The sequence below is a fragment of the Aulonocara stuartgranti genome (genome assembly GCF_965226115.1).
Source record: "Aulonocara stuartgranti genome assembly, chromosome: 16".
Lineage (NCBI taxonomy): Eukaryota > Metazoa > Chordata > Actinopteri > Cichliformes > Cichlidae > Aulonocara > Aulonocara stuartgranti.
Genome location: NC_138952.1, coordinates 10,052,630 through 10,072,638, shown reverse-complemented (window position 1 = coordinate 10,072,638; position 20,009 = coordinate 10,052,630). Strand labels below are relative to the sequence as shown.

General features: G+C 37.8%; 1 protein-coding gene across 1 annotated transcript; it reads left to right on the top strand.

The window, feature by feature from the left end:
* The first annotated feature begins 171 nt into the window (after window positions 1–171).
* Window positions 172–15,739, top strand: LOC309690909 (histamine N-methyltransferase-like). Its single transcript, XM_082508365.1, has 8 exons — window positions 172–860; window positions 956–1,098; window positions 2,460–2,512; window positions 3,826–3,933; window positions 9,213–9,343; window positions 9,746–9,839; window positions 10,345–10,745; window positions 15,100–15,739. Exons 2-7 carry the CDS (start codon window positions 965–967, stop codon window positions 10,695–10,697), a joined length of 873 nt encoding a protein of 290 aa, XP_082364491.1. The 5' UTR covers window positions 172–860; window positions 956–964; the 3' UTR covers window positions 10,698–10,745; window positions 15,100–15,739.
* Window positions 15,740–20,009: the final 4,270 nt, after the last annotated feature.

The window sequence follows — 20,009 nt, the reverse complement described above, 5'->3', positions numbered from 1 at the left end:
AGATGAAGCTGTCACAATAGCATTTTGAAATTAAGATGGTTTATACATTAAAAATAAATTGTTTTCCTAGATGAGTAGATTCATCGTAATCATGGCGTTGTGACTGATTTGGGGATTGTTTACAATAACTGTTACAACCTTTTGCAGCTTAAATATATTTATGCTCCAGAATGTCTTTTCAGCTCAACAGCTTGTGCTGTTAATATTTATAAAATGGTAAAGATGATGTATGCTGTGGCAGCAGATGTTCTGCAGACACTACGATATAGCTGAACTTTTGGCACCATCTTGAGGACAACTTTACTTACTGATCTGCAAACACAACCATGTAACCATGACATGTAATGTATGAAATCATCTAAAGCAGTGTCTGTGAAGGTTCTCAGTCATCCAGGTCACCGTAGTCTAAAGAGCTTAGAAAGAAAAGCATCTGGACTTCTTTAAGTTGCTTCAAGATGCTGCAACCCTCATTCAAGAAGCTTCTTCAGTTCTAAATCTAGGACCAGAATCTTAGACCATCTAAAGTGGTGCATGCTTTGTATATGTTTGGTTAGTGTTAAGGGCAGGTGAGGCCAATTGAACAGGTTGAGGAAAGCCCACTATTTCTGTTCTACAGAGAAAATGTTGAAGCCCAGCCCATTTGTGGAAGAGAAGAGAAACACCACAACTTAAAAGAAGGGGGAGAGCAGTTGGGTCTCTGCCCTCATTCGCCACAACCAGTCCAACAGTTCAGGACGCCCACTATTTGTGCTTTAGAGAGACTACTTTGAAGCCAGCCCACTTTGTGGGAGGGAATGTAAAGTGTGCAACTCAAAAGAAGGGGAAGAACTCGATTTCCACAGAGGCTACAGCTATTTAAGGTATTTTTTTTTTTTATTCTTATGATGTAACTATATAATTAAAGTGTGGTGAGCAACTTGATTATGTTGTTGTTTTTGATTTCTGTGCATTGCAGGAATCAGTCATGGCTGCAGAAGCACAGCACACTTGTTATGAGGGTGACAATGTCCACATTTTCCAGTTCTATCTGGAACACTCAGGAGAGCACAAGGCCATTGTGCAGTGTGTTAACAATCTCCTAGCAAGAGAATTTAAAAGGTACAGCAGGAAATGAAATGCTTGAAGTAATAACCCATATTCCAAGCTAAGAGTAGGGGACAGACTGCTCATGCAGCACTACAGTAATGACTGTACTCAAGGGTTGGAATGTGAAAACTTTGACGTAAGTTGCATCTGTGTCCTCCACTTGTCAACAGTAGATGCTTTATACCGCCTGAAGTTCCACCACAGTATGGTCTCTGCTAGTTTATGGAAAGTCGTTTGAGCATTTATCCATTTAGTTAGCCAGGCTTAAATTGTTGCCTTCCTTATGTTACGTGCTGTTTTAGGGAATGGGGTAATTTAGCCCACCAGGGTCTGTGCAGATAACTTCAAAATGTCTTTTTAAAGGCAGAAGAAATTGCCTACAATTTCATGCAAGCTGCAGTGCACGCACACAATCTGAATTTTCATTCAAAAACTCAATTTCTTTCAGATTGTCCCTACTATGTCAAAACAACCCATTTGGTGCTAAATTGGATCAGCCTGATGGATGATGCTATGCTGTGATTGGTTATTACATTTTTATCCGTATTTGTCACACAGCTATTTAAAACAGACGGGAAGACTAGAAGAAGGGTTTCTTGTCTCTTTCACTGCCGCACAGCCCTCTTGTAAAAAGTTTCTTTTCACCATGATCTCCTGAATATCCACAATTTGTCTATTGAAATAATGTTAACTTGTGCTCAGCAAGACTGGTCATTTTTTTAATAAACCCCCTGAAAGAATTCAACAGTACACTTGCAGTTTATCCTTTACACTTGTCTTTATTCACTTGATAGCACAAACATCTACTGTTTACTTAACTAAATGTACCTCACCAACTTATTTATTAAATGAAAAATGCTTTGAGATATTCTGTAGTCTGATAGTTTGCAATAGATTAAATTCCATATTGTAAGTAGAGGTGAAATGCTTAATAACAAAAGATGTATGGCTTTCAGCTTTTACATTTTCATATTTTCCTTTTAGATTTTGTGATCGTTTAGAGGTTTGGGCTGATCGTTTTGAAAAGCAGCTGTCATAATGCTCTTGCTTTGAGCTCTGTAATTAGTTTTTTCACAAAAGAAAACATCCATGCTTTCAAACAGTCACTTCTTAGATGCTCTTTTTAGACCACCATTCAGGAGTGAAGCTGTTTTAAAAATTAAGCAAGCAGCTGAGCTGTGTACAACCCACTGAGCTGCCAACCCATCTATTCAATGATCCAGCCTAGCACCAGCCATAATAAATTAGACAGCTATAACACAGAGGCTCCATAGTGCAATTTTGTAAGACCGTAATTTTCCAGCATACATCTTGTGACACACATACTGTACACTTTCTTTAACGGTTTATTAACATTCTTATTTTTGATGCAGGATTGGAGAGGGTAAAAGCAGCCTGAGCGTTCTTGGTGTTGGAAGTGGTGGAGGTATGTGATCAAATATAACAATAAGTGTAATATTAATTGTAGTAGCATTACTGACCATTGTATATGTGTGCTGTGGTAGTTCTGGCTTATTTTGTCATGTGGCAGTGTGAAGTGGGCAGGAACACTGCCCAAAATGCAGGCTCACAAACAGGACTGAACTCAAAACTCTTTAAGCTTTATTACTGGAAATACAGAGGACATGAAACCAAACTGGGGAAAACTAGGAAACTAACAAGCAGCCAGAGTATGAGGGAGATGCAGACATAAATGCACACAAGGGGAAATGAGGGAACAGAACACAGGTGGGAACACAGCTGAAAGTAATCTAACTAATGAGACAAGGAAGCAAAACTGAACATAACGCACACAGCACAGGAGGCTAACAAAGGAATTATGAGAAACACACACTGAGACACAGACTGACTAAACGCAGGCAACAGGGGGAGCGAGAGAACTTAACATGCATAACCAGACATGATGGACTACACAAGGAGGCACAAATAACTTACACAGGAGACGTTGGAGAAGACACAGAAGCAAGACTGAGAGACTGGCCATGAGAGGGATCTAAATGATTAAACAAGGGCTAGGAACTAGAACTTAACAAAACTCAGAGGCACTCTAAACTGAATATCAGCATCTTAATATTCTGCAAAAACAAAATAACAAACTCAAAAACGGGTCAAAGACTCAAGACCATCACATATTTACTTGTTTTAAACCAGTGGTTCTCTGTGGCAGTCCCCACAGATTAAAGTGGAGCAGCTGAACGAACAGGGTTTTTTGAAGAAAAGAGTTTTCTGATGTTGTCATGCTGACCTTTATTTCACTAAAATGTAATCCTGGATACTTTTTTTTTTTTTTTTGGTTTCTGAAGTGAGACATGCCAGAAAAAGTTTGAGAATCGCTGTTAAAAAGCTCCAATTAAACTGATTACCATGCCCTTCAAAGGCGTGCAACAAAGAGAATTCATAATAACAGTGTCTGTGGGGGCATTAATACATTAAAGTCACTGTCAAAGCTATTGCAGATTGCACTTGGCTCCACATATGATCAATATAGGTCATAGATCACTGCGGTTATTGCACAATGACATCAAACAACAAACTGTTAATGATTCTGTTGATCAGAATGATAAGAAGTATTACACACATCTGCGTTATATATATTTTTGACTTTTCTAAATAAATTTCAGGTTTTTTTTTAAGTGTTCTATACTATATGTTTTGGAGCATTTTCATTTTAAAGCGTTATGTGGAGCCACAGGTGTTCAAAATCTTCTTACTTCCTGATTTTTTTTTTTTTTCCCCCAGGTGAGGTGGATGCTCAGATCCTCACACTGCTGCAGTCTGTATTCCCTGCTGTTCCTATTACTGCTGACATTGTGGAGGGCAGCTCTGAACTCTCAGACAACTTCAAAGGTATTAACCATTCACATTCACACCACATGTTGAAATATTTTTACTCTATTTTCAGATGGGTTTCCTCTTCAGGCTCTTCTTTACCTTTCTGAAAAGCCGATGTATTAGTGCCAGTAGTGAAAGTACTAACATTATCAGCTGACATTTAGAGCTTTCTCAAAATGCCAAAAGAAGTAGTTACTTTGTGTGTTGTTAAAATTCATCATGCACTCATTTGTGTTGCAGTACCTGAAAATTGTGTAAAACGTGCGGTGCATACATTGTCATCTGAAATCATTTGTTTCACTTGTATTGTATTGTATTGTATTGTATCTTTATTTGTTTCAGACATATAAAACAAAAAACAATATATACACACTACATATATTTTCATTTACAGATACGAATATATATGTAGATATACACACACACACGTATGTGTTCAGATAAACAAAAAATATATAATGAAATAAAACAAAATCGTCTGACATAATGTAACAATGTTTGGTCTGAAAAGGAGTAGGAAGAAGTATGAACATACTTATTAATTCCTACCCCTGCTCAACATCTTATTGATCCCACATAATTCACCTAATTCCCATCATCACATACTCCACACGATACACGAGGAGAACCTATATAAACTTGGCTACCGTGATTGATATAATTTGGATATAATTTGATATTTTTATACATACAATGGGTGATCATCTTTATCGGTATCATATTCTTCCAAAATCAGTTTTCGAAGTATTTTCATGAACTTACTAATTCCTGAGCATTGCTGTAGATCTATAGTAAAACTATTCCACAGTTTTACCCCATAAATAGTGACACAAAAGGTTTTAACCGTGCTTTAAAGAATCCTTAGATTCAATTTCCCCCTCAATTCATAGTCTCCTTCTCTGTCATAGAACATCCTCTGTATATTTCCTGGTAACATATTGTATCTGGCCTTGTACATAATTTTTGCAGTTTTATATTTTATAAGATCCATAAACTTCAGTATTTTTAATTTCAAAAACATGATGTTAGTATGGTCTCTAAATCCTGCTTTATTAATCATCCTGATTGCTTTTTTTTTTTAATTTTACATATTGGTTGAAGTGCAGTTTTATATGTGTTTCCCCAAATTTCCACACAGTATTCCAAATATGGCAATATAAGTGAACAATAAAGTACCCGGAGTGATTTGGAAGGCAAAAAATATTTAACTTTACTTAGTACGGAGATGCTTCTTGACAGTTTGGCTTGTATATGCTTTATGTGAGGTTTCCAGCAGATTTTGTTATCTATTATCACACCCAGAAATTTTGTATCCGAAACTTGCTCTATTTCAACATTGTTTACTAATAATTTTGCTCCTGCATCTTTTTTACAATTTCCGAATAACATAAATGTAGTTTTTTCCAAATTTAATGATAGCTTATTTCTATCAAACCATGTTTTCAGTTTAATCATTTCTTGTGTGACAATTTCCAAAAGCTGATGTAAGTTCTCTCCAGCACAAAAAATATTTGTATCATCTGCAAATAGAATAAACTGTAGTATATCTGATGTTCTGCATATATCATTGATATAGAGGATAAACAGCTTTGGTCCCAATACTGACCCCTGCGGAACTCCACAAACAATGTCCATACACTCTGATTGATATTCCCCAATTTTCACAAATTGCTGCCTGTCTCTCAAATAACTCTTTACCCATTCTAACACCACTCCTCTAATGCCGTAGTACTCCAGTTTATCAAGTAATATGTCATGATTAATTGTGTCAAAAGCTTTTTTTAGGTCAATGAATACACTAACTATACATTGTCTTTTATCTATATTGTTGGTGATATTTTCGATCAGTTCCATTAATGCCAATGATGTTGATCTATTTGATCTGAAACCATACTGACTATCCGTTATTATTTTGTGTTTATCTATAAATTTGTCAAGTCTATTACTAAAGACTTTTTCCAGTATTTTTGAAAATTGAGAAAGTAGAGAGACAGGCCTATAATTTGTGAATTGGTGTCTGTCACCATTTTTAAACAGTGGTGTTACTTTAGCTGTTTTCATTTGTTTTGGGAATGTACCAGTTTGTAAGGACAAATTGCAAATGTGTGTTAAGGGTTTGGAAATGCCCTCTATCACTCTCTTAACGATTTCCATATCAATGTCGTCAGAGTCTGTAGAGTTTTTTGTTTGTGATTTCCCAACAATATCAATGATTTCCATTTCTTCCACCACCGTTAAGAACATTGAATGAGGATTGCGGTCAATGAGTCTAGTTTCTTTCTCTACAGAATCTGTTATATCAGGAATTGTTTCAGCCAAGTCTGGCCCAACACTTACAAAGAATTTATTGAACTCATTTACCACATCTCTCATATTAGTAATATTTCTATCATTATTTGCGAAATACGAAGGATAGTCTGCCTGCCCCGAGCCCTTTTTGATGATGGTATTTAATGTTTTCCAGATCCCTTTAATATTATTTTTATTCATAATCAGTAATTTTTCATAGTATTCCTTTTTACATGACCTTAAAATACTCGTTAATTTATTTTTATATTTCTTGTATTTATTTTCAGCTTCTGTGCTTCTGTTCATTATAAATTCTCTGTATAAGGTATTTTTCTTCTTACATGCATTTTGCAATCCTTTTGTAATCCATGGGCACTCTGCATATTTTTGTTTTTTACTATATTTCTTTACTGGGCAATGACTATTATATAACAGTTTAAATTTTCCTAAAAAAATCTCATAAGCTTTATCAATATTTTTTTCCTTATACAGCATCTCCCATTCTTGCTTGAGTAAATCACTTTTGAATGCGTTTATTGACTCTTCTGTTCTCACTCGTTTGTATTTTATTGTGTTTTGCTGTTTAACCTTCCTGTAATTGCTGTTATACACTATAAAAACAGGTAGATGTCATTAATTAGGAGACCACTTATGGTTCTATTTTCTATTTCATTAGTAAATATATTGTCTATTAGGGTTGCCGACTGTGCTGTAATCCTGCTGGGCTTAGTGATCACTGGAAAAAGTCCCAAGCTATACATTGTATTAATAAATTCCTCTGTCGCTCTCTGCTTGTTTGGATTTAGTAGATCTATGTTAAAATCCCCACAAATGAACATGACTTTTTGATTTGTCCTAATGAATGTTTTATCTACCCACTCCTTAAAAATTTCAATATTAGAACCTGGTGTTCTATATATACAGCTTACAATGACATTTTTCTCTTTTCCCATACTAATTTCTATTGTTACACACTCTAATATATTATCTACCGCCACCGTCATTTTTTCTACCATCTTGTATTTTAAATTTTTATCCACAAACAAGGCCACACCACCGCCATTCTTATTCTTTCTATTTGTAAGATTTAATTCATATCCATCTATTACAAAGTCCTCTCCTTTCTGTTTATTAATCCATGTTTCAGATACTGCAATCACACTGAATGGATGTGTAAATTTGCTTAAATATTCCCTTATTTTGTGAAAATTTGCATATAAACTTCTACTATTAAAGTGGATTATAGATATTTTGCTGTCGACCTTGACAGTTTTGTTGAATTGTTCTTCAGTATGATAGTAGCAGGTATTTTTGATGTTAAAAAAGTTCAGTTCTGGATCAATGTCCTGCTCTGTGAAGTGTGTTTTGTATTCCGTGTTTACTGGTGAATTTATCTCCTGATTAGCAATCCTTTGTGGTAGCAATGTATAATTCCCAGATAATGAATTAATTGATTGTTTCATCCTTGAATACGTTACGCTTTAGCTTCCGTTGTTGTCTTCTATTACCTGCTTTGATGACTGTAGATTGTTTGTCCCGCTCCTTGCCTTTGTAGTCAAGTGACCTGTTAATATTTTTCCAGATCCTGGATGCATTTGATGACCAGCACCTTGGCTTCCTCCGGTGTACCGTTGAGCTTTATAAATATTTTACAGTTTGCAGTCCAGGTGTTCTGAATTTTACCCAGTTTCTTTAGGTATCGTGCTTTCTTCGCTATGTCAGCATTGGATTTGGTTAGATGGTCATTCATGTAGACGTTCGATCCTTTTAGTTTCCTCCCCTGCTTCAGCAGTGCATTCTTGTGTTTCCTGTTTACAAATCTTATGATGATAGCTGGTTTATCACTAGCATTTCTCCTGGGCAAGGGGTGGCATGCCTCGATGTTATTACAGTCCAGGTCGATCCCTTTCGACTGCAAGAAACCAGCTACTTGTTGCTCCGCAGAGCTCCCATCCAGATCTCCTTGCTCCTCTTTACTGCCAGCAGTCACAGCCCGAGCATATGACCGGGGTTTTATGTACAGCCCTGTGATGATCACGTCGTTCATTCTGGTATATTGCTCCAGGTCCGCGACCCTGCTCTCCAGATAGACGATCCGTTTCTCCTTCTCTGCATTCTGGTTACGTAGCGACCTTATTTCCTCGACTAAGTCTAGGATATATTTCTGTTGTAGCTTGATAGCCGATGTTTCCTCAGTTAGAAAGTCCAATGACTTTTTGATGTCCTCAATTTCATCGGCGTTCGGTGTTCTCTTAGGCCCCATTGAGCTTGTTGTCTTGCTCGCTCCGTTCACCGTCTTGTCACTGTTGATTTACTTGTTGGTGCCTTGCTAGAGGATCCTGGGCCCAGTGGCTGCTGGAGGATCCTGGGCCTGGTGGAGCAGTAGGATCCTGGGCCTAGTGGCTGCTGGAAGAGCCTGGGCCTGGTGGCTGCTGGAGGATCCTGGGCCTGGTGGCTGCTGGAAGAGCCTGGGCCTGGTGGAGCAGTAGGATCCTGGGCCTGGTGGCTGCTGGAAGAGCCTGGGCCTGGTGGCTGCTGGAGGATCCTGGGCCTGGTGGCTGCTGGAAGAGCCTGGGCCTGGTGGCTGCTGGAAGAGCCTGGGCCTGGTGGCTGCTGCAGGAGGATCCTGGGCCTGGTGGCTGCTGCAGGAGCCTGTGCCTGGTGGCTGCTGGAAGAGCCTGGGCCTGGTGGCTGCTCTGTTGTTATGCATAGGAACAAACCCCAAACTACTGATACGTCTGCTGATGTTACTTTCATGTGAATGCATCAGCTGTTTTTTGGTTCTTTGTTTTGTGGTCTTCTCATGTACACCAACGAAGAAGACTACAATCGCATCTCCCCATATTTATTTTTACTTTTCTTTATATGTTCTTAAAGTAGTTCATTCTCTTAAATGATGTCTGCCAGCGTTTTATCTCAGTGTAATCAGTGTTTTGATGTATCGCATATACATAAGCATAGATCTCAATGTTATTGATGGCTATTTGGTTTTGTTCATCTTAAAGCTTTGGTAGCAAAGACTGCCAGTCTTCAGAAGATCCCATTTGGCTGGAACATCATGAGCAGCGAGGACTATGTAAAGCAAGTGAAAACGAAGGGCGAGATGAAGAAATTTGATTTCATACACATGATTCAGGTATTACGAGTTTTCCTTCTGCAGATTCATGGCAAAAGAATAGCGGGAATTCTAGAATTTGCTTTGTCACTCTATGGTGTCTTGTCTTCTCGCCTAAGGTGGGATTGTGGTGAGCTAAAATCTACTGCAAACTATAAAGTATAAGTATTGTAAAGTGTAATATCCTTGTCTGACTCTGTTAACAATGAGATATATTTGGGTCCTCACTAAATCCTGCACTGCTGCTTGAATTCAGTGGGGACCGCAGTGGGAGTAGAGTGTATTCTGACAGATAAATGTGTAATTAGTGTGATAAATTGTCAAGCAACCTCTGACGAAATGTCCTAGCAGATTTATTGTAAATGATAACACTTAATTCATTCAAGCTTTAGAAAGTTCTCCCCATAATGTTCCCCCGTACAGATGATCTATTATGTGGAAAACCTTTGTGAAACTATCAGCTTTTACCACAGCCTTCTAAAAGCTAACGGCAGACTTATGATCATCGTCGAAGCAGGTAAGCCGAACTTGATTTTAATTATCCTTAATTAATTAGTCCGCAGTATAACAGTTTAAAGGTGTCAAATTCAGATTGTGTGAATGTAAATAAAGTATACTATACATTTTTGAGAACATATTTGTTTTATGCTCCTGTTTTTACCAGAGATGAGCCTTGTTTCAAACATATTTTTCTCTTTGCGCTGGAACAATGGTGCCCTCTTGGGGTTATATTTTGTATATAAAATCCATATCTGAGCATTTTTGTTTTGTATTTAATGCATTTGAAGGGGAAACTTAAAAACAGCTACTTTAGGTTTAAATTTAAGTTGAATTAAAGTTTATATTCCATTAATAATATTGAGTTATTATATTTATAATGAAGTTCTGTTAGGTTTGCACATAGCTGGCCTTCAAGGAGCTACTTTTTACTTTTATATTTTGAGTAAATTCTCTTGACTACTTTTGTTTGAAGTATTTTTTTATTCAGAAATGTATGTGATTTTCAATATCACACTATCCAGCCAACAGTGGATGGGACACCTTGTGGAAGACTTACAGCAAGGAGCTGTGTGTAGGTGTCATTAAAGAGTACCGTTCATCAGCAGAGGTCATTGCCTGTCTGAAGAGCCTGGGTCTGAAATACGATGAGCATTCAGCTCCCAACGCCTTCGACATTACCGAGTGCTTCAATCCAGGCAGCTGCCATGGAGAACGCCTGCTGAGTTTCATGACAGGAAGCGACAAATTCCACGAGTCCTTCACCCCAGAGATCAGAGCGGGCATGTTAGATCTTCTAAGGAGAAAGTGCAGCGCAGAGAAGGATGGCAAAGTGTTGTTCAACAGCGATCTGAGCTGCATTCTTGTTCATGCTTAAATATATGCTGTGGAGAAGTGTCCATCTATTCCGCTGGATCTTTATTCTGTAAGTTTGTCAGAAAGAATGAATAAAATCAATATAGTTCAGTTTATCTCGAGTGAGTAAAAGTTGTGGCTGTACAAGAAGACACATACGTTTAGCTACTAAGTCGCTTTGATCAAACGTTGGCCTTTTTCGAATCTGTAAGCAAGTTTAGTATCGGTATGACCTTTTAAGATAAAGTCTCTATAATCTATATCTTTACAGTTAGAACAGCTCTAATGTGTGGAAAATGTCAGCTCTTGTGATAGAGCCACAGAAAATAATCACCCGGCTTTACAAAGTTTTCCAGTTATTGCTCTATATTTACAATTTTTTTTTTTCAGCCATCAAGGTTGTTTTGTTCTCAGTTGAATCTTAAACCTAAAGAAACATTGGATGCCAGTGTTGTTTCACATATGCAGCATCTGTAGCCTAATTAGGCAGCTATTCCGTAATATTTTTTTTTAAATCAGTGTTAATATGACATTATGGTTTGCAGCAGATTTAACCTTTTTCATTTTTATCTTGCAGTATAAAAAAATAACAAAGCACTTTATTTATTAGCAAAATGAAGACAACTTTTGGTATAGTCTTAGTTGACACAATGTATTTTCAAATGGGATTTAAAAAAAATTCCAAAAGATACTAAATACAAAAAAAGAATATTTATTTTATAACATTAATTATCACTGATAGATCATACATATTGAGTTGTGCTGAGCTGGCAGGTCTTTGCTGAACTCTGATTAAGGATGTGACTAGCTGATCAATATTTATCATTGTGCACAATCTGATATCCATGAGGTGTCACATGATTAGCTAGTTCAAACATGAGTTCAAAGAGGGTATCTTTTTTTATTATTATTTAAATAAACTGCTGTTCACAATAAAGCCTGCAGATGGTGCTGCAACTCTCAAAATGCAGGTGAACCTGCATTATGCTATGTTGTACTAACTCCACTTGGTGGCATGCTATCCCTACATTCAGTAAGGCCATGACAGCAAACGGTGGAAACTTTTATTAGCCATATCAGTGTGCTTAATATTAAGCATTTAATTCCCGAGCTACCAGTGGTTATTTGACTGTTACATTTTCAGCCCCCACTCGCCCAGTTATTTCATTTCTACACTGGCGTTATGCCATCTGCTGTGGCCACATACGCACAAAATCCAGTGGAACGGCTGAGGTCTTGTCTCAAGCTATCTGGCAAATGTATTCTGGCTGTTCATTTACCTCATTAGCTTTAATAGATCAGTAATTGAAATTCATCAGAAATTCTTGTCAGTGCACTCCCCCCTGATGTCAATGGGCTTTCAGCACCTGCTCAGGCTCCATTACTGGGGGTCCTCGCTGGGCCCTCTCATACCACAGAGTGACAGAGCATTAGTCACCGAGATAATCAACCTCAATACACTGCTTGCCACTAATGTTCTTCAAGAACTATTTACTTCATGTGGCAGTTGGTGTCTTATCAGGGTAGAAGTTCTCCACTAGATAAATGTGATGAAATTTTTATAGATCACCTTGTTGTCCAGGTGATTGATTATACTCAGAAGTGCCGAACAGCTGGGTATTGTCATATTATTAGCTGGATATTGTTTTTATTTACTTCCTGCCACCTGCTTATTAGCTGATGCCATAATGACAAGCCACGTCTTTGAAGGGTGCGTGATGCAGATTTCTATTTGCTTATGAAACTCACGGGCTTTTTATTATGCAGACGATGCAGAGAAAGCTGTGGGTTCCATAACTACTTTCTTCCCATATTGGCCATGCAGCACGCTGGTCAGATGTCAGATGCTGCAGTAAAATTTTAACATGATTGAGGAAGCCTCTAGGTGAAAGTCTTTCTCAGAAAAGTGATCTCTCCGGTATGGCCATCTGGCGGGCAATCAGAGCTGAACTTCTAAGTTGTGTCTTCAATCTTTAGGGGCAATGAGGAAACAGGCCATGTGTTCAAAGTGTGACTACTGGTATGCCTTAAATTATGTGCTGTACCCACTAGTAGGGCTGTTTTTAAAATTATTTTCTTGGCTCAGCAAACGTCTTTGGCACGTGTTGTTAGGCAGAGAATATGCTTCATTCACAGCTGCTTTAATTCTCCTGTAATTAATGAATTTAATATATCACTGCTAAAAAGTATCACATGTAAAATTTAAAAGCTAAACCAGAGTAAAACAGAAAAACGATTTTAAAAAACAGCATTGTTTTTGCTCACTAGGAGATACCATCGTCACACCTACTGCACCTAACGCGTATAAAGAAATTACCTTGTTATTTTGTTGACCATAACTTCACACCATTTGTTTTCACGTGTAATAGGTGCTGATAGTGCACATACAGAAGCAGTGTTAACCCATAAATATAGCAACTGTGGAGGTCAAGTAATGTGCATTGTTTTCCATATGCGTACCTTTATTCTGCTGTAAAATGGTTTCCAACAGTCTTGCTGATGCTAGTGTATCCTAGAATACTAAAGCTGGTAGGGATAAACCTAATCCCAGCCACTAAATGCACATTTATGATACCAGTGCTTGCATTTATTTGTAAAGGCAAATAAAAACGAAAGCAGCGATGACATTTTTGGTATTTCTCTAATCTGAATTCACACGGTTTGGCCAAATTGACTCTTCAGATGTCTATCTTCTTTAATAATATAGCCTCTACTCTGGTTTACTCTGTATGGAGAGCCACTGCTGGCCCAGAAGCATCTTCTATCAGCCATTATGTCAGTGTGTAGCCCTCTTTGAGAAAAGAGCAGGACATAAACCGGCCCTAAAATACATCACACACACTTTAATGGGCAGAGGCTGCGCCTGGGCCTTGAAATATAGCTCTGATACCGGTCCTGTAAATGGCCGTCCTCTGCAGCATATTTCATTCTAGAGAATTAGTCCTGTTTAGCAGCCGTTGTTATATAGCAGCTGTCCTCCATAGGTCTGAGTACAGCAGAATATGGCTATTTGATTGATGATTCCCGGGACTTTTCTTAGTTTGGAATTTTATCTAACGTCAATTAGCAGTCGATAGAAAACAAGGTGGAAATTCCTGCTGAAAAATTTCTCTTCTCTTCAAGTCGGTGCAAATTCTGCTGCGCAGAAGTGATCTTATAGAATCAAAGGCTTAAATCAATCCAAGGCGATTAACTACAAATCAGAAAGGGTGGAATGGGGTGACTCTACTCTAATCAAGTTTACCTTTGTCTGTCTCATTAATCTAGCGATTCAAGGCCTTATAGCCTGATGTACAGGACCGTTCCTGTGGGTGTGAATATGGAGAATTGCCACAGATAAGATATGGCACCATATTTATTCCAGAAGTGCCATTAGTGGGACAGATAAAGCAGGACAAACACGCCACTAATTGACCGCTTCTGTTCATATTTTTGATCAATTACAGATAACACACATTTGATGATTTCATAAATCATACTAGTTTAGACTTTCTTTTTTCTAGCACAGTCGTTTAACTTGTGTCGAGAGGAAAAAAGTTGAAATGAAAAACGGGCCACTTTAGAAGAATTCTATATGTGTCTGACAAACAGTGATAACAATTTTGTGAAACAACTTGATATTTCTCTAAGCCATGCTCTTTTAAGTCAATATTTGCTGGTTTGATGGAAAAAAATAAAAAACAGACACTGTCACTTACTCGCTTTGTCAACTGGGAGAGTTCCTGAGGGCAAGCTCCTCTTTAATTACACTCTGTGACGTTTACCCCCACTAAATGCCCCTCACAAGGTTCAGGGTTTGGGGCTGTGCTTGTCATTGTGTGGGAAGTGGAAGAAGAGTTTTTTTTAAAAAGGAAACCTAATGCAGAATAAGAGATTTTCTCTTGAAGTTGTTGCTCAAATAGGGTTTGTTTGATATGCAAGCTGTGCTTTTATTAACTACTAGGTTTCTCTGACATGATTAGAGCAGAACTATTTTTTTATTTATCTTAAAAAAACATTTGCATACTTTTAATGTTCATAATACTATAACTATGGATTGTGCACACTCATATGTTTAACTTTAATATATCCCGGGCTCTATAGCCACACTGGTGATGTGGGTCAGTCTGCCTGAAAGAGCTGCAAGAATTTAATTAGTCTGGGATTCAATGGAAAATAAATAAGTAATGTTTAGAGGTTTAGCGATGCTGTTGCAAAGGATAAGAAAGGAAATCTGCAGGAAACACTGAGAAATCATTGAGTCATGGCTTGGAAAATGCCAAATTAAAGATACTGAATGTTGCCATCCTAACTATCAGTGACTTCAGTGTATCGACAGAGGCCTTTCAACACCTTTATCGTTTGAACCCTGTAGATGATATCAGCTATGTTTTATTACTGTTATTACTGAAGATGATGTCTTTCTCTCTCTCCCTCTTTTGCAGCTGTATTAGTGAAGAGATACAGGACTTGGAGTAAAAACTGATCATGAAACAGAGCAATCCTGCCAGAAGTTAATACCAGTAGCAGGGATATTTGTACTTAATCCCTGTCAAGAGAAAAAGAAAATAAGACCTTACATTTCCCCGCAGATCTGCTATGGCTTTATTATTCCTCATTGCATTAATCAACTTGTATCTCGTCTTTTGCTTTTATTAAATGCCGTTTCTGGCTCACATCCATTCATCGGACCTTAAATATCCTCCATCTCTTGGGTCTGAGCTTGATTGTGCATAGGAAATGAAGTTGGAAACTTTGGAGCTCTATTTAAAGCGGGAGTCCCTGATGCGACCCCTCCCTGCCTTAATAACTTATGAACAGGATCCTCTGGTCCTTATTTGGCCTCATAGTGTTTCTGACAAAATCAGTTATAAAGAAATGTGAAACTGTTGTTTCTTTGTATCCATAAACAGGTGTTTATAGCCCCGGTAAGAACCTGAACACAATAAAGATGGTCGCTGATCTTGATATATTGTAGTGCAGGTGTTCTGGGGTATATTTGTCATCTGATGTTTGTTTCTTTAAGAGAGGAAATGATTAAATTGTATAGAAAAATGTGATTAGATTTTTTCTGAATTACACATAAGCAGAGAACCAACTGGAGAATATATGCACAAGTTCAGTGTTGTTACAAAAACATGAAGAGATTTAGATTTAAAACATTTCTGACTTTGGTATATTAAACATTCAAACACTTAGCATTAGGGAACAGATAAAATCATTAACGGATGTCACTTTACTTAAGTGCATTTGCTGCAATAGTACTTTGATATTTTTGTGCCAAATTTGTATCTATTTTTAATTTTTTTTTCACTCAGTCCTTACAAGACTCGATCCTACTTGCAAATCAATAGAGGTATTGATGGGTGTCAGATAAAAACCATTACGGCAACCAGCTCTAATTCTTCAGCTGAATTGATTTCATTTTAAATGATCCATGTACATCCAGTGGAGCACACCACCACTGTGAGTGTGTTTTACCTTGACTTCATGCGAGAGAGACGTTATTCATCACCAAGAGAATGTCCCTTCTTCACACCCCAATAAAAAGCAGAGGAATGAAGCTTCTGTGGGTGCTGTCAACCCAACACTGCTTTATAAAGGATGACACAATTATATTTTACCAGCTCACCAAAAATGCTGACAAGCCCTGGTTCAATAAAACACAATTCTGCACCTAGAGAAGCATGCTGGTTTCTGTGCTATGGAGTCATAGCTCATGAACTACAGAATGTCATAACACTGAAATGCTCATCGAAGACATCAAACACATTTATTACAATTAAACCAGAGGAAGTAGGCATGGCAATGTTAGGAACCCAAAGTAATATAGTGTGTACAGATCTAGTTTAAGGGTTTCAGTGTTGCAATGCTCCGGACTCTTTGCATGACGGTCTCTTTTGCTGGGAAAAAGCTGCTCTGCTCATAGACAAACTTGAACCCCACATTTTCTTTCTCAGAAATAAACAGATGACATTTGCCTGTGAGCAAACAGAAGTTAATGCTGCATTACCGTCTATCAGTCAACTTGGAAAACACTTGTCTAAAGTATGATGGAGGATGTGTCGACAACATTAAAAGACGACTGCTTCCTAAACCTGAAATCCTGCAAATTTAAAGACAGCCGGCACGATGCTCCAGACAGCCGACCGTCAACGCCCTGCTGTTTGACGCTTACTAGCGGCAGGATATTGCTGCTTCTTAGCGGACTGCGTGTTTTTTCCTTGGAGAGAGACACATCTGGCTCTGGATAATCTCTCCTTAGTCTTCTCTGTGTAATGCATGCAAAGCTGTGCTCCATGTAATTCCCCAACTGCTCTTTTTTTCTCTTCCTTGACAAGTGTAAAAAGGCCAGTAGTATAAAGTATATCGCATACAGTGTTAGTAACCTGGTCTTACTTTTAGCCATGTTGCTATATATCCACACAGATATATAAGTGCAAGTAAAGACTGGTAAGAAGTTTTATCCATTTGCATGTATCTTTTTGGGGTTTTTTTTTTTCATTCCAATTTCTGTTGCTTAAAAGGAAAAGCCCAATAAAAACAAATTTGCTCAGGAGAGAAGACTACAATACTCAATGACAAAGTGAAGGCGGCTCAAGATGTGGTGGTATTATTATTCTTGACACAAGTAATATATAAACATGCCATAATTATGCTTTGTAACAGGAAATCAGGACAAATTGAAATTGAACATCATGCAATGTTAATGTTAATGAAATGTGCGGTGCGTAGTTGGATGCCTCGAGCCTGGAATATTATACGTACTTGCACCCTCACTTGTTTATTTATTAACAGAGGAATTGTCTGCTTCACTTGCTATCACTGAGGCTTGACAGCTGCACAGTCCAGGTGATGCATGAGCCAATATGTGGACTGGAGAGGGTTCAACGTCGCACATCAATATGAAAATCAGTTTCTGGCAGAAATAGCCCAAGGCAGTACATCCAGCACCAAAAAGTGACTAATCTTAGGGTCATAAACCCTGCACAAGACGCCCAGGGTCTTTTTTAGAGAGACAGAATTCAGAAATGCTATCATTTTCCATTCCACAAGCCAAGGACCTCATTCCTTGCATTAGCAGATTTCTTTTAATAGTGTGTGAAATGGCAGGGTTGCCAGAACTAAGCAAGAGCAAATAAAAGAGAGAGAGGGGGGGGATAGTGAAAGGTGACCTTAGTCTCTGGAGCGCCAGATTAAAACTTCAAATGCTCAGCCAGTGGCTCTCCTAAAGAAGCAAAAAGACCATAGGCACAATGTTACAGTAGATGGAGGTGGCTGCCAAATATCATCTTCTTACAGAAAGGGATTATGTATTTCACAAGGCAGTGGTGGTCCCATTGGTGGGAATATTAGTTCGTGTATTGTTCTCCAGATCTGCATATATTTCTGTTTATTTTATTTTTTTTCTTTTCATGACTTTCAGAACTTCTTAGCAGTAGTCTGGTTTTAAAAAGGAGACTTATTGTATGTGCAATTTTTTTACTTTTTCATTTTTGGATACAGTAAATTTACATACATGTGTATTTGGCTCAGTGTACTGTAAATAAAAAATACCATTAAGTTATAGGTAGTGCAACACATGTTTTAATGGTAGGCCTACTAACAATAGAAGTCTGATATAAGGATAATATAGAAATTAAAATCACAAGGGACTGTTTTTTACTGCTACTTACTGTATTTGTGTACCAAGATGATCCTTCACAATGTCACAATGTAAAATGTACATTTCTGGAAAATGGATTTCTCATATGCTGATCAGCCAGCCCCCAAATTGTTTTCAACTTACTGCCACCCCTTTGAATGACTGGGCATCACATTACGTAGGTGATCAGGCAGAATTCTCGATTCACTCCAGTGGCTCGATAATAACTCTGCTCACTTAATTACTCAGTTTCCCTGACAAAAAAAAAAGAATGAAGTAATTTTACTCATGAGGAGAGTGAAACAAAAGCTTTCCAAATCCTTGAATGGATTTCTATCTCAAAGCTCATGGTGGAGACATTTTGAACTGTAGCATCAGCGGGTGCTTTAATTACTGTTCAATGACTTTACTCTGAGTCCTTGACCTAGTTTAGATTCCTTATCAGAAACAGCCATGCTCTGAGAAAAGATTACTTTTTAAACTTTATAAAGAGGGCAGACAGAAAACAAGCTAATGCTATTGCACAAATACATGGAAAGGGACACAGCCCAGAGCAATTTGGAAAGCAATAGCCCATTCCAAGATGTGGCATCGGGCTGGCATCCACACAGCTCTTAAATTCCTTTCTCGAGCCAGATGGCTATGGAATTACACATTTTTTAATCTAAAGCATGAACGTCTGGAGGCTTGGGGAAATCTTCTTGGGATGGCCATTTTGGATTTATTTGCAGAGGAGGCAGTCTCTTGCCCTGGGGGCAACATTTGATGGTTAATATAAAGTTTGACACTGAATGTCCTGAGTCCACTTGGTGTTACTCTGACAGATAACTTAAACTTTCACAGCATGCTGCGAAGAGAGTCCAGTAATGAACAATGTCTTCTTTTTTGGTTTGTTTTTGATTGGTCTGAATAGTCTATAAAGCATTTATAATTATGATAAGCACCTTAAATCCTAATAACAGTCGTGTGATATTTTGGCATCTTTAAACACTGTTTCCAGCTTATTTGTTAGCTTAATTTTAGGTTAGCATAAAGGGAAAAAAAAACTAGCCAGTGTAGCATTGAAAAAACGACAACACAAATAAGTAATTTTTTTTTATATCACAGAAGAAATAAACATGAGTGAGAAATAGGAATTTGACCTATTAATATTGTGACCTCAGGCGGTCCAGGTTGTGGATTTTGGTTGAAGCTACAGTGTCTTGAGGCTGGAAGGGAATAATCTTAGGATGCCCATTTTGGATTTATTTGCAAAGGAGGAAATCTCTTGGCCTGGGGACAACATTTGACTGTTAACTTCAAGTTTAAAATTGAATTTCCAGGTTATACTCTAAGAGTTAAGTCAAACTTTAATGGTACACTGTATTCGGATGATTTCAGAAAATAAACACCATCTTTTGTTAGTCTGATCAGTCTGTGGATGATATGAACATTAGCCTTACACCTGTAAACCAATAGTTGGATATTTAAGTAAACCAATACAGTTGCCGTTGATCATGTAATTAAAATGATGCAGTGCTTTTCTATGATGTTATAGGTACACAAATGCAAAAAATAAAAATAAAAAATGGGTCAATTTAGCCCATTGTTAAGCTGTCGCTAGGCAACAGGGTGAACCTATAATGTATAATTCAGCTTTTGTGGCTACAAATCTGCCTTGAAATTAAAATGACAGGATTTTTTTTTTTCAAATGACAGGTCATTTTAGCC